Source organism: Phyllobates terribilis, unplaced genomic scaffold (assembly GCF_046119375.1).
Source record: "Phyllobates terribilis strain yellow unplaced genomic scaffold, ASM4611937v1 Scaffold_4__5_contigs__length_816908805, whole genome shotgun sequence".
Lineage (NCBI taxonomy): Eukaryota > Metazoa > Chordata > Amphibia > Anura > Dendrobatidae > Phyllobates > Phyllobates terribilis.
The window spans coordinates 26,872,705-26,887,995 of NW_027362764.1; the positions used below are offsets into that span (position 1 = coordinate 26,872,705).

The following is a 15,291-nucleotide window of genomic DNA, read 5'->3' on the forward strand; positions in this document are numbered from 1 at the left end:
TCTGCACTACACCGTAACCGCAACATCTATATCATCACCATTTCCTGCCCTGGAGCTAAGCTCTGACTGTGGAGAGCTGAACCAACTCTGCTGCGTCATCATCGGCTCCAGAGGTTCTGCACCGCAGCGGCGGCTCCATATAGCCACATACCATAGGTGGCGTCACGAACTTTATCTCTATAAAAACTATAATTCCCTTTCCCAAATTCCCCTTTTATTGACCGCCCTGGGTCACAGACCGGGTCACCGTCACTGTGACATCTCCCCTAGCAACGACTGGCCCGGCTACCCAGTAGCCCACGGCCCAGGGGGTGCGTCAACTTGGCGTCACGAACAGGATTCACAAAGCCCGGTATAACCGGGTCCTGTGTGCCATAAACTGTACCGAACTGTGTTATAACGTAATTTGCCGTCAGCCGAGGGGACGCAGGAGGCCCCGATCCGGAACCGCCGGGTAAGAGATCCTTCCTCCTGCAGAGCAGCATACTGGTACGTCAGCAGACACCCAGGACCTGGCTGAGGTTCACTAGGGGGGAGGAAGATGCCCAGCATGGGAGAGGATTCAGCCCCGGCCGCCGCCACTGTAATGCCGTTATCAATGCGGTATATACCAGGGGTGGTGTGGTTGCCCCTGTACTCGGGGGAGTCGCACACCCTGAACGAATTTGAGGAGTGACTGCGCAGTTTGTTTAAAGTGTACCCCCTGTCTGAGGAGCAAAAAGTCAGCATCCTCATAGGCCAGCTAATCGGTGCAGCCCAGAGAGAGGTGAAGTCCTGGCCGGGCAGAGACAAAGGCACTGTAAAAGAGATACTGGCCCGATTGAAGGATACCTTTGACACCAGCACCGCAGCAGAAATAAAGATGAAGTTCTACGGGTGCAAACAAAGGATGCAGGACAGTGTACGGGACTATGCTCTAAACCTGCAGGAGGCGCTGCGGGCTATCAAACAGGTAGACCCCGACAGTGTGCATGATGAGAACAGATTGCTAACTGAGCAGTTTATTGAGGGGCTTCTGTCTAGCGCTCACCGGACCCAGCTGAGCATTATGGCTCTGCAAAACCCCAATCTGGACTTTGCGCAATTTAAGGACCGAGCCATCCGGGTGCTGCGAGAACCAACCCCAGGTGGCACTGCATCCCTCCGGCGCCCAGCTATCACCTACCACCAGGAGGTGGCGTCCTTTCCCCCAGCCCCTGTGGAGGCTGACGCACAGACTCTGGACAATGACCCGTCTGCAGACCTGCGCCTTCAGGTCCAGGAGCTGACCAAAAGTGTGGCTGCGTTAACCAAAACCGTGCAGGCCATTCAAGTGTCCCCCAAGGAAAGGATCCAGCTGGCTTCCAGTCCAGATGACGTCCTGTGGCGACAGCAGAGAAGAATTCCACCGATCAGAGGGAGGAATAGCGATCGCTACGACCAGGACGGACAACCCATCTGCCGCCGCTATCAAAAGGCGGGGCACTACGCAAGGTTCTGTAATTTAAAAGAGCAACCCCTATGGCAGAGGTCCAACCCCCAGGAGTAAGACGACCAGGCCCACAAAGCTGGCGGGACAAGTCCATGGGAGGACGACCGGTCCTACCAGTCGTGCTTGATGGCATCCCGATGAACGCACTGCTGGACACTGGGTCCCAGGTGACCACAATGCCATATATCCTTTATAAGCAATACTGGACTGATTCAGACATTACCCGCCGTCCAGATGAACATCTTAACATCTATGCCAGCAATGGTCAGCCCTTGCCTCAGGTGGGGTATAAAGAGGTGACCATAAAAGTTGGCCGAGTAGAACCGTTTTAGTATTTACTCAATATGGTTAAAAAAAAAACAAAAAACAACTGTGGAACTGCACTTTTTTGCAATTTCACTGTCCTTGGAATTTTTTTCCCGTTTTCCAGTACATTATATGGTAAAACCAATGGTGTCGTTCAAAAGTACAACTCGTACCGCAAAAAATTAGCCGTCACACGACCATATTGACCAAAGTTATGGCTCCAGGAAGAAGAGGAGTAAAAAAAACGGAAAATGGCCGGAGGGGGGAAGGGGTTAACTGTTCACAATAACATGAATTTTGACCAGGGGTGCCCAAACTTTCACATGCCAGTGTAATTAGCCATATATTCAGCACGATAATAAATGCAGCTGAACCGTCCAAATACCTTCCCATGATAACACGTTAATCCCCGGTCGTCTGAATGGAGCAGAATTCATTTATTCTTTAATCCTGCGCCATATTCCAATGGAGACAATTACCGGAAACTATTCCAGCACCGCTGCGTTCTTAATGACTTACTTCTCAATCCATCGCCTCGGCCATAACTCCACCGGCCATTTCCCATTATGCGCCATATCTACAACTGCCGCTTTCCTCCCACACTCCACAGACTGATAGGGAATCTAGACTGAGCCCCGATGGGGACAGCGATGATGATTTCTGTACAGCGCAGGGAATAAACTACTGGCTGCATCTGTAACAACTGCAGCAACTCGGCTGCTGCCCCGAACATTGTGCCACCAACAACTGCAACAACTCGGCTGCTGCCCCGAACATTGTGCCGCCAACATCTGCAACAACTCGGCTGCTGCCCCAGACATTGTGCCGCCAACATCTGCAACAACTCGGCTGCTGCCCCGAACATTGTGCCGCCAACAACTGCAACAACTCGGCTGCTGCCCCGAACATTGTGCCGCCAACATCTGCTACAACTCAGCTGCTAATGAACATTGTACCGCCAACAACTGCATCAACACGGCTGCTGCCCCGAACATTGTGCCGCCAACATCTGCTACAACTCAGCTGCTAATGAACATTGTACCAACAACTGCATCAACACGGCTGCTGCCCCGAACATTGTGCCGCCAACATCTGCAACAACTCGGCTGCTGCCCCGAACATTGTGCCGCCAACATCTGCAACAACTCGGCTGCTGCCCCGAACATTGTGCCGCCAACATCTGCAACAACTCGGCTGCTGCCCCGAACATTGTGCCGCCAACAACTGCAACAACTCGGCTGCTGCCCCGAACATTGTGCCGCCAACATCTGCTACAACTCAGCTGCTAATGAACATTGTACCGCCAACAACTGCATCAACACGGCTGCTGCCCCGAACATTGTGCCGCCAACATCTGCTACAACTCAGCTGCTAATGAACATTGTACCGCCAACAACTGCATCAACACGGCTGCTGCCCCGAACATTGTGACGCCAACAACTGCAACAACTCGGCCGCTGCCGAACATTGTGCCGCCAACAACTGCAACTCGGCCGCTGCCGAACATTGTGCCGCCAACAACTGCAACAACACGGCCGATGCCAAACATTGTGCCGCCAACAACTGCAACAACACGGCCGATGCCAAACATTGTGCCGCCAACAACTGCAACAACACGGCCGATGCCAAACATTGTGCCGCCAACAACTGCAACAACACGGCCAATGCCAAACATTGTGCCGCCAACAACTGCAACACGGCCGATGCCAAACATTGTGCCGCCAACAACTGCAACACGGAAGCTGAACATTGTGCCGCCAACAACTGCAACACGGAAGCTGAACATTGTGCCGCCAACAACTGCAACACGGAAGCTGAACATTGTGCCGCCAACAACTGCAACACGGAAGCTGAACATTGTGCCGCCAACAACTGCAACACGGAAGCTGAACATTGTGCCGCCAACAACTGCAACACGGAAGCTGAACATTGTGCCGCCAACTGCAACACGGAAGCTGAACATTGTGCCGCCAACTGCAACAACACGGCCGCTGCCGAACATTTTGCCGCCAGCAACTGCAACAACTCGGCTGCTGCCCCAAACATTGTGCCACCAACTGCAACACCACGGCTGCTGCCGAACATTGTGCTGCCAACAACTGCAACAACTCGGCTGCTGCCAAACATTGTGCCACCAACAACTGCAGCAACACTGCTGCTGCCAAACATTGTGCCGCCAACTGCAGCAACACAGCTGCTGCCGAACATTGTGCCACCAACAACTGCAACAACACTGCTGCTGCCGAACATTGTGACGCCAACAACTGCAAGAACACAGCTGCTGCCGAACATTGTGCCACCAACAACTGCAACAACACTGCAGCTGCCGAACATTGTGACGCCAACAACTGCAACAACACTGCTGCTGCCGAACATTGTGACGCCAACAACTGCAACAACACTGCTGCTGCCGAACATTGTGCCACCAACTGCAACAACTCGGCCGCTGCCTGAACATTGTGCCGCCAACAACTGCAACAACTTGGCCGCTGCCCGAGCATTGTGTCGCCAACAACTGCAACAACTTGGCCGCTGCCCGAGCATTGTGTCGCCAACAACTGCTCCACATCACTAAATCTCTCGTATTTTTCTCCAGACTAATATGTGTCTTTGGAGAACTTGCACCTTTTGTTGCATCACAAAGTCTCCCAGAAAATCCTCTACCCATGAGCATTATACGCAAGGAAGTCCAGCAAGGCTAGTAATTCCTGTGACAGGGCCACCAGCAATGCTCCAAGTTTCTCATTTTTCCACTCTCCATCTTAACAGAATCTATTATAATTCCTAACAATTCTAGACAACAGCACGGATGCACCGCCTTCTCTGATGCGCCGCCTTCTCGGATGCGCCGTCTTCTCGGATGCGCCGCCTTCTCGGATGCGCCGCCTTCTCGGATGCGCCGCCTTCTCGGATGCGCCGCCTTTTTTCATACACTGCCTTCTCGGATGCGCCGCCTTCTCGGATGCGCCGCCTTCTCGGATGCGCCGCCTTCTCGGATGCGCCGCCTTTTTTCATACACTGCCTTCTCGGATGCGCCGCCTTCTCGGATGCGCCGCCTTCTCGGATGCGCCGCCTTCTCGGATGCGCCGCCTTCTCGGATGCGCCGCCTTCTCGGATGCACCGCCTTCTCGGATGCACCGCCTTTTTTCATACACTGCCTTCTCGGATGCGCCGCCTTCTCGGATGCGCCGCCTTCTCGGATGCGCCGCCTTCTCGGATGCGCCGCCTTCTCGGATGCGCCGCCTTCTCGGATGCGCCGCCTTCTCGGATGCGCCGCCTTTTTTCATACACTGCCTTCTCGGATGCGCCGCCTTCTCGGATGCGCCGCCTTCTCGGATGCGCCGCCTTCTCGGATGCGCCGCCTTCTCGGATGCGCCGCCTTTTTTCATACACTGCCTTCTCGGATGCGCCGCCTTCTCGGATGCGCCGCCTTCTCGGATGCGCCGCCTTCTCGGATGCGCCGCCTTCTCGGATGCACCGCCTTTTTTCATACACTGCCTTCTCGGATGCGCCGTCTTCTCGGATGCGCCGCCTTCTCGGATGCGCCGCCTTCTCGGATGCGCCGCCTTCTCCTCGTCTAATGGCCAAACAATCCGCTACCTCCTTGAATTTATAGAATAAATTCCTACAAGACTGTGTATCAGCGCTGCCTATAAATAAAAAGCCATGTAAATCGTGCAGATCCTCCGTCCTCCATTGTTCCATTCATACTGCAAAACCCATTGGAGAAAAGATGAAAATTCCCCAAAGTAATAGCAGGAGAAGGAAAAACCCTCAGGTGAACTTATCAAAATAATATTTTCCTACAAACTGAAATCCCAACGATTTGGAAGCATTGTGCTGGAGCGGCAGCCGCCTGGAGGCCGCGGTTACATCTCTTCTGGCTATTAACGCCTTTTCTTCATAAAATGTTCTTTCTGGATCAAAAGACGTATAATTTGCTGACATTTCTGATTTTTCTACTCCATCATTTAGAGAGGTTTCTTTTGGATAAGAGAGATGAAGCTTCAGCCTCCGGCTCAGGGAGAACATAAAGGAGCTGGAGGAACCGGAAGTCCCACGTCGGTCCAGCGCTCAGAAAACCTTCTCTGTAACACATCTCTATACTTTATCGGATGCCAGGTTCTCCACCATCCACAGCCGCGACCAGTAACCGGCGGCACCAGAAAACCTTCTAGATCAGCTCCGCTTTCTGCTCATCTGGGAAGAGCTGGAGCGGCTGCAGCATTTCTGCCCCATTCACCGGATTTGAAGCTTTTGGAGTCTTTAGTACTCGGCTGCTGCTGGTTGGTTCGAAACTCCGTCAGCACAGGATGACTGTTCAAACCAAGCACAGACGCCCGGAGCATCATGGTGTAGTCAGTCATTTATATACACCTTCCCACCTGCCTGTTTCCATCTATCTCCACCTATATGAAGCCAGAGCTGTCGCAGAAGAAGGTGCAGAAGTGGTGGGAAACAAGCAGGTGAAGGTGCAGGTAAATGACTGGCCACCGTGAAGCGCCAAGCACCTGGGCTTAGTTTGAACAGTCAATCTGTGCTGACAGAGGCCATTTAAAACATTTCCACATGGGAAGGGAACCCACGAAAAAGGAGCCCTGATGCCAATAGCGACGTAATTTAATAGTATGAACAGAAAAAATAAATCTCTACCTTCTATTTTGCCCCTGAGTACAAAGATGTAGAAGTGCATTGATATGTACAGTGGTGTGAAAAAGTGTTCACCCCCTTCCTAATTTCTTATTCTTTTGCATGTTTGTCACTTAAATGTTTCAGATCACAAAACAAATGTAAATAGACAAAAGGTAACACAAGTAACCACAAAATGCAGTTTATAAATGAAGGTCTTTATTATTAAGGGAAAAAGAAATCCAAACCTACAGGGTCCTGTGTGAAAAAGTGATTGCCCTTCCCTTAAAACATAAATTAACTGTGGTTTATCACATCTTTGGGAAGCAGACTTCAATTTCCCTAGTCACACACAGGCCTGATTACTGCCACACCTGTTCTCAATCAAGAAATCACTTAAGTAGGACCTGCCTGACAAAGTGAAGTACATCCAAAGATCCTCAAAAGCTAGACATCATCCTACGATCCAAAGAAATTCAGGAACAAATGAGAAACAAAGTAATTGACATCTATCAATCTGGAAAAGGTTATAAAGCCATTTCTAAAGCTTTGGGATTTCATCCACAAATGGCAAAAACATAAAACAGTGGTGAACCATCCCAGGAGTGGTCGGCCGACCAAAATTATCCCAAGAGTGCGGCGACGACTCATCCAAGAAATCACAAAACACCCCACAACATCCAAAGAACTGCAGGCCTCAGTTAAGGTCAGTGTTCATGGCTCCACCATAAGAAAGACTGGGCAAAAATGTCAGCATGACAGAGTTCCAAGACAAAACACACTGCTGAGCAAAAAGAACAGAAAGGCTCGTCTCAGTTTTGCCAGAAAACATCTTGAGCATCACCAAGACTTTTGGGAGAATACTCTGTGGACTGAAAATACAAAAGTTGAACATTTTGGAAGGTGTATGTCCCATTACATCTGGCGTAGAAGTAACGCAGCAATTCAGAAAAGGAACATCATACCAACAGTAAAATATGGTGGTGGTAGTGTGATGGTCTGGGGCTGTTTTGCTTTTTCAGGATCTGGAAGACTTGCTGTGCTAAATGGAACCATGAATTCTGCTATCTACCAAACAATCCTGAAGGACAATGTCCGGCCATCTGTTGCTGAAGCGCACTTGGGTTATTCAGCAGACAATGATCCAAAACACACCAGCAAGTCCACCTCTGAATGGCTAACGAAAGCCAAAATGAAGACTTTTGAGTGGCCTAGTCAAAGTCCTGACCTTAATCCGATTGAGGTGCTGGAGCATTGCCCGTTATCGCAGACGCTTCATTGCAGTTGTTGCTGCTAAGGCCCCAACAAGCTATTAGGTTTAGGGGGCAATCACTTTTTCACACAGGGCCCTGTAGGTTTGGATTTCTTTTTCCCTTAATAATAAAGACCTCCATTTATAAACTGCATTTTGTGTTACTTGTGTTATCTTTGTCTAATATTTACAGTGATCTGAAACATTTAAGTGACAAACATGGAAAACAATAAGAAATCAGCTCAATAGCCACAGATGATGCCTCCAATACTACAGGTTGAGGAGCTCCAATCTCAAGAAAAGAAAAGAAGGAGTTAATTAAGTGAATGTAAGTAAAGAGCAGAGAGACTGGGGCGAGGCGAGGAGACCTCCCAAGATAGCGCCCCCAAATCGGGACTGTTCTGCCGGAGGGAGGGGAGGAATTCCAGCAGGAACCAGGAAAAAAATCCAAAAGTGTGAATAATCATTAAAATCCACAAACAAACCCCCCCCCACATGTAAGGATGAAGGGTCCGGCAGGCGCATTTCACGTCCTTAATCACAGCCCCGAGCAGTTGTGGAATATTTTTATAGACATCCTGTCATGGCCACCGCCAGCTCCGGTCACACGGATGTGATTGTAGAGGGGGGCTACGCGTCTCACACTCGTCATGTCCCATTGCAATAAGCCGACAATGAGCTGAGCGCCCCCCACAGTCGTACTGACATCCACACCACACTTCTCACTGCCTCCAGGGAGCGTTTTGATAGTCAGACGCCCGCCCTGGGTCACACACCACCCAGCTTTCCCAAGCACCCGACATGGGGTAACAAGCAGGCTAGAATTCTCCTATTCGCGGTTGTGGGTAAGCTTAGGGCAGTAAGGAGGGCTGTACAGGCTCCGCAATGGCGGCTGGAGGTTCGGAGAGCCGGCGACGCCTGTACAAGCTCAGTAATGGCAGCAGACAGCGTGGAGAGCCGGCGACGCCTGTACGAGCTCGGTAATGGCGGCTGGGGGTACGGAGAGCCGGTGACGCCTGTACGAGCTCAGTAATGGCAGCAGATAGCGTGGAGAGCCGGCGACGCCTGTACGAGCTCGGTAATGGCGGCAGATAGCGTGGAGAGCGGGCGACGCCTGTACGAGCTCGGTAATGGAGGCAGATAGCGTGGAGAGCCGGCGACGCCTGTACGAGCTCGATAATGGAGGCAGATAGCGTGGAGAGCCGGCGACGCCTGTACAAGCTCGGTAATGGCAGCAGATAGTGAGGAGAGCCGGCGACGCCTGTACGAGCTCAGTAATGGCAGCAGATAGCGTGGAGAGCCGGCGACGCCTGTACGAGCTCGATAATGGAGGCAGATAGCGTGGAGAGCCAGCGACGCCTGTACGAGCTCGATAATGGAGGCAGATAGCGTGGAGAGCCGGCGACGCCTGTACAAGCTCGGTAATGGCAGCAGATAGTGAGGAGAGCCGGCGACGCCTGTACGAGCTCAGTAATGGCGGCTGGGGGTACGGAGAGCCGGCGACGCCTGTACGAGCTCGGTAATGGCGGCTGGGGATACGGAGAGCCGGCGAAGCCTGTACGAGCTCGGTAATGGCAGATAGCATGGAGAGCCGGCGACGCCTGTACGAGCTCAGTAATGGAGGCAGATAGCGAGGAGAGCCGGCGACGCCTGTACGAGCTCGGTAATGGCGGCAGATAGCGTGGAGAGCCGGCGACGCCTGTACAAGCTCGATAATGGAGGCAGATAGCGTGGAGAGCGGGCGACGCCTGTACGAGCTCAGTAATGGAGGCAGATAGCGTGGAGAGCCGGCGACGCCTGTACAAGCTCAGTAATGGAGGCAGATAGCGTGGAGAGCCGGCGACGCCTGTACAAGCTCAGTAATGGAGGCAGATAGCGTGGAGAGCCGGCGACGCCTGTACAAGCTCGGTAATGGAGGCAGATAGCGTGGAGAGCCGGCGACGCCTGTACAAGCTCGGTAATGGCAGCAGATAGTGTGGAGAGCCGGCGACGCCTGTACGAGCTCAGTAATGGCGGCTGGGGGTACGGAGAGCCGGCGACGCCTGTACGAGCTCGGTAATGGCGGCTGGGGATACGGAGAGCCGGCGACGCCTCTATGAGCTCGGTAATGGCAGATAGCGTGGAGAGCCGGCGACGCCTGTACGAGCTCGGTAATGGAGGCAGATAGCGAGGAGAGCCGGCGACGCCTGTACGAGCTCGATAATGGAGGCAGATAGCGAGGAGAGCCGGTGACGCCTGTACGAGCTCGGTAATGGAGGCAGATAGCGAGGAGAGCCGGCGACGCCTGTACGAGCTCGGTAATGGAGGCAGATAGCGAGGAGAGCCGGTGACGCCTGTACGAGCTCGGTAATGGCAGCAGATAGCGTGGAGAGCCGGCGACGCCTGTACAAGTTCGGTAATGGCAGCAGATAGCGTGGAGAGCCGGCGACGCCTGTACGAGCTCAGTAATGGCGGCTGGGGGTACGGAGAGCCGGCGACGCCTGTACGAGCTCGGTAATGGAGGCAGATAGCGAGGAGAGCCGGCGACGCCTGTACGAGCTCGGTAATGGAGGCAGATAGCGAGGAGAGCCGGCGACGCCTGTACGAGCTCGGTAATGGCGGCTGGGGATACGGAGAGCCGGCGACGCCTCTATGAGCTCGGTAATGGCAGATAGCATGGAGAGCCGGAGACGCCTGTACAAGCTCGGTAATGGAGGCAGATAGCGAGGAGAGCCGGCGACGCCTGTACGAGCTTGGTAATGGAGGCAGATAGCGAGGAGAGCCGGTGACGCCTGTACGAGCTCGATAATGGCAGCAGATAGCGTGGAGAGCCGGCGACGCCTGTACAAGTTCGGTAATGGCAGCAGATAGCGTGGAGAGCCGGCGACGCCTGTACGAGCTCAGTAATGGCGGCTGGGGGTACGGAGAGCCGGTGACGCCTGTACGAGCTCGGTAATGGAGGCAGATAGCGAGGAGAGCCGGCGACGCCTGTACGAGCTCGGTAATGGCGGCTGGGGATACGGAGAGCCGGCGACGCCTCTATGAGCTCGGTAATGGCAGATAGCATGGAGAGCCGGAGACGCCTGTATGAGCTCGGTAATGGAGGCAGATAGCGAGGAGAGCCGGCGACGCCTGTACGAGCTCGGTAATGGCGGCAGATAGCGAGGAGAGCCGGCGACGCCTGTACGAGCTCGGTAATGGCAGCAGATAGCGTGGAGAGCCGGCGACGCCTGTACAAGTTCGGTAATGGCAGCAGATAGCGTGGAGAGCTGGCGACGCCTGTACAAGTTCGGTAATGGAGGCAGATAGCGTGGAGAGCCGGCGACGCCTGTACGAGTTCGGTAATGGCGGCAGATAGCGTGGAGAGCCGGCGACGCCTGTACGAGTTCGGTAATGGCGGCAGATAGCGTGGAGAGCCGGCGACGCCTGTACGAGTTCGGTAATGGCGGCAGATAGCGTGGAGAGCCGGCGACGCCTGTACGAACTCGGTAATGGAGGCAGATAGCGTGGAGAGACTGTGACATATCTATGGGCGCAGTGACAACACAACGCCATGGAGGTCACAGAACTGGTTTATTACATTCCAGCCGCACTCATTCCTCCAGTCACTTCTTCTTCCAGAACTGCCTGTATTCCTCCGGGTTGAAGTCATCGTCCACCTCCTGCTCCTTCTTGGCGCTGGTCTTCCGGGCCTGGTTCCTCTGACGCAATCGGGCTTTACGCTCGTCTTCAGACAAGGTGCTGATATCTATGGGCATCTGTAGAAAAAGAGAAAGCATGTCAGGGGCCGGCGGCGGGAAGACGGGGGCGACGAGCCCGGGGGGCTGGCGGCGGGAGGACGGGGGCGACGAGCCCGGGGGGCTGGCGGCGGGAGGACGGGGGCGACGAGCCCGGGGGGCTGGCGGCGGGAGGACGGGGGCGACGAGCCCGGGGGGCTGGCGGCGGGAGGACGGGGGCGACGAGCCCGGGGGGCTGGCGGCGGGAGGACGGGGGCGACGAGCCCGGGGGGCTGGCGGCGGGAGGACGGGGGCGACGAGCCCGGGGGGCTGGCGGCGGGAGGACGGGGGCGACGAGCCCGGGGGGCTGGCGGCGGGAGGACGGGGGCGACGAGCCCGGGGGGCTGGCGGCGGGAGGACGGGGGCGACGAGCCCGGGGGGCTGGCGGCGGGAGGACGGGGGCGACGAGCCCGGGGGGCTGGCGGCGGGAGGACGGGGGCGACGCGCCCGGGGGGCGGGAGGACGGGGGCGACGCGCCCGGGGGGCGGGAGGACGGGGGCGACGCGCCCGGGGGGCGGGAGGACGGGGGCGACGCGCCCGGGGGGCGGGAGGACGGGGGCGACGCGCCCGGGGGGCGGGAGGACGGGGGCGACGCGCCCGGGGGGCGGGAGGACGGGGGCGACGCGCCCGGGGGGCGGGAGGACGGGGGCGACGCGCCCGGGGGGCGGGAGGACGGGGGCGACGCGCCCAGGGGGCGGGAGGACGGGGGCGACGCGCCCAGGGGGCGACGCGCCCAGGGGGCCGGCGGCGGGAGGCCGGGGGCGACGTACCCAGGGGGCCGGGAGGAAAGACATAACTAATTGTCTTACCATCAGCATCCTCCGCGGCTCCTTGTACTCGATGGTGATGGTGGAGCCGTCCGGCTGCACTAGGAGGACGGGGTAGCTTCTCCGGAAAGTGGTGCGGCCGGAGCGCCCGATGCAGGCCCTGTTAGAGTTCTGCTGTCCGGCTGAATTGTGAAACGAACATGAGACCAAACTGCGGAGGGCGGAAGAGGGTGAAGCGCTGTGAGGGGAGAAAGGAAGAATGTATCACAAGGTCCAGAAAGAAAGACAAAAAATATTTATATATTTCCACCACCCCTCCCCTGCATAATACTCCGGAGCTGTGCTCACTATTCTGCTGGCGGAGTGCAGCTCCAAAGTGTAATACAAGGCTACACTAGCTAGAGGACTGCAGCCATCAATCAAGTTAGGAGAAATTATAGCAGTCAGGATAATAATGTTAGATCTGATGGGAAACTATTGGGCTATGTTCACACATCATGGGTTTCTGCAGTATAGAGCAGGACACTTCTTTCAGCATTTTTTCACCCATTGGAAGAAACGGCCGGTGAAAGAAAATCACCAAAAACGCAGCGGTCAGGATCAGTAATGTAATGTATGTACACAGTGACTGCACCAGCAGAATAGTGAGTGCAGCTCTGGAGTATAATACAGGAGGTAACTCAGGATCAGTAATGTAATGTATGTACACAGTGACTGCACCAGCAGAATAGTGAGTGCAGCTCTGGAGTATAATACAGGATGTAACTCAGGATCAGTAATGTAATGTATGTACACAGTGACTGCACCAGCAGAATAGTGAGAGCAGCTCTGGAGTATAATACAGGAGGTAACTCAGGATCAGTAATGTAATGTATGTACACAGTGACTGCACCAGCAGAATAGTGAGTGCAGCTCTGGAGTATAATACAGGATGTAACTCAGGATCAGTAATGTAATGTATGTATACAGTGACTGCACCAGCAGAATAGTGAGTGCAGCTCTGGAGTATAATACAGGAGGTAACTCAGGATCAGTAATGTAATGTATGTACACAGTGACTGCACCAGCAGAATAGTGAGTGCAGCTCTGGAGTATAATACAGGATGTAACTCAGGATCAGTAATGTAATGTATGTACACAGTGACTGCACCAGCAGAATAGTGAGAGCAGCTCTGGAGTATAATACAGGAGGTAACTCAGGATCAGTAATGTAATGTATGTACACAGTGACTGCACCAGCAGAATAGTGAGTGCAGCTCTGGAGTATAATACAGGATGTAACTCAGGATCAGTAATGTATGTACACAGTGACAACACCAGCAGAATAGTGAGTGCAGCTCTGGAGGATAATACAGGATGTAACTCAGGATCAGTAATGTAATGTATGTACACAGTGACTGCACCAGCAGAATAGTGAGTGCAGCTCTGGGGTATAATACAGAATGTAACTTAGGATCAGTAATGTAATGTATGTACACAATGACTGCACCAGCAGAATAGTGAGTGCAGCTCTGGGGTATAATACAGGAGGTAACTCAGGATCAGTAATGTAATGTATGTACACAGTGACTGCACCAGCAGAATAGTGAGTGCAGCTCTGGAGTATAATACAGGATGTAACTCAGGATCAGTAATGTAATGTATGTACACAGTGACTGCACAAGCGGAATAGTGAGTGCAGCTCTGGAGTATAATACAGGATTTAACTCAGGATCAGTAATGTAATGTATGTACACAGTGACTGCACCAGCAGAATAGTGAGTGCAGCTCTGGAGTATAATACAGGATGTAACTTAGGATCAGTAATGTAATGTATGTACACAGTGACTGCACTAGCAGAATAGTGAGTGCAGCTCTGGGGTATAATACAGGGTGTAACTCAGGATCAGTAATATAATGTATGTACACAGTGACTGCACCAGCAGAATAGTGAGTGCAGCTCTTGAGTATAATACAGGATGTAACTTAGGATCAGTAATGTAATGTATGTACACAGTGACTGCACAAGCGGAGTAGTGAGTGCAGCTCTGGAGTATAATACAGGATATAACTCAGGATCAGTAATGTAATGTATGTACACAGTGACTGCACCAGCAGAATAGTGAGTGCAGCTCTGGAGTATAATACAGGATGTAACTCAGGATCAGTAATGTAATGTAGGGTACACAGTGACTCCACCAGCAGAATAGTGAGTGCAGCTCTGGAGTATAATACAGGATGTAACTCAGGATCAGTAATGTAATATATGTACACAGTGACTGCACCAGCAGAATAGTGAGTGCAGCTCTGGAGTATAATATAGGATGTAACTCAGGATCAGTAATGTAATGTATGTACACAGTGACTGCACTAGCAGAATAGTGAGTGCAGCTCTGGAGTATAATACAGGATGTAACTCAGGATCAGTAATGTAATGTATGTACACAGTGACTGCACCAGCAGAATAGTGAGTGCAGCTCTTGAGTATAATACAGGATGTAACTTAGGATCAGTAATGTAATGTATGTACACTGACTGCACAAGCGGAATAGTGAGTGCAGCTCTGGAGTATAATACAGGAGGTAACTCAGGATCAGTAATGTAATGTATGTACACAGTGACTGCACCAGCAGAATAGTGAGTGCAGCTCTGGAGTATAATACAGGAGGTAACTCAGGATCAGTAATGTAATGTATGTACACAGTGACTGCACCAGCAGAATAGTGAGTGCAGCTCTGGAAAATAATACAGGATGTAACTCAGGATCAGTAATGTAATGTACACAGTGACTGCACCAGCAGAATAGTGAGCGCAGCTCTGGAGTATAATACAGGAGGTAACTCAGGATCGGATCAGTAATGTAATGTATGTACACAGTGACTCCACCAGCAGAATAGTGAGCGCAGCTCTGGAGTATAATACAGGAGGTAACTCAGGATCAGTAATGTAATGTATGTACACAGTGACTGCACCAACAGAATAGTGAGTGCAGCTCTGGAGTATAATACAGGATGTAACTCAGGATCAGTAATGTAATGTATGTACAAAGCGACTGCACCAGCAGAATAGTGAGTGCAGCTCTGGAGTATAATACAGGAGGTAACTCAGGATCAGTAATGCAATATATGTACA

At 53.1% G+C, this 15,291-nt stretch overlaps 1 protein-coding gene across 1 annotated transcript in view; it reads right to left on the reverse strand.

The window, feature by feature from the left end:
* Positions 1-11,191: 11,191 nt before the first annotated feature.
* Positions 11,192-15,291, reverse strand: part of LOC141264153 (large ribosomal subunit protein mL55-like) — a 41,491-nt gene continuing 37,391 nt past the window's right edge. The window contains exons 3-4 of the mRNA XM_073676461.1: positions 12,223-12,418; positions 11,192-11,395 (exon numbers count right to left, since the gene is read on the reverse strand). Coding sequence (XP_073532562.1) covers positions 11,243-11,395; positions 12,223-12,418 — 349 coding nt within the window. The 3' untranslated portion in view covers positions 11,192-11,242. The remainder of the gene's footprint in view (positions 11,396-12,222; positions 12,419-15,291) is intronic.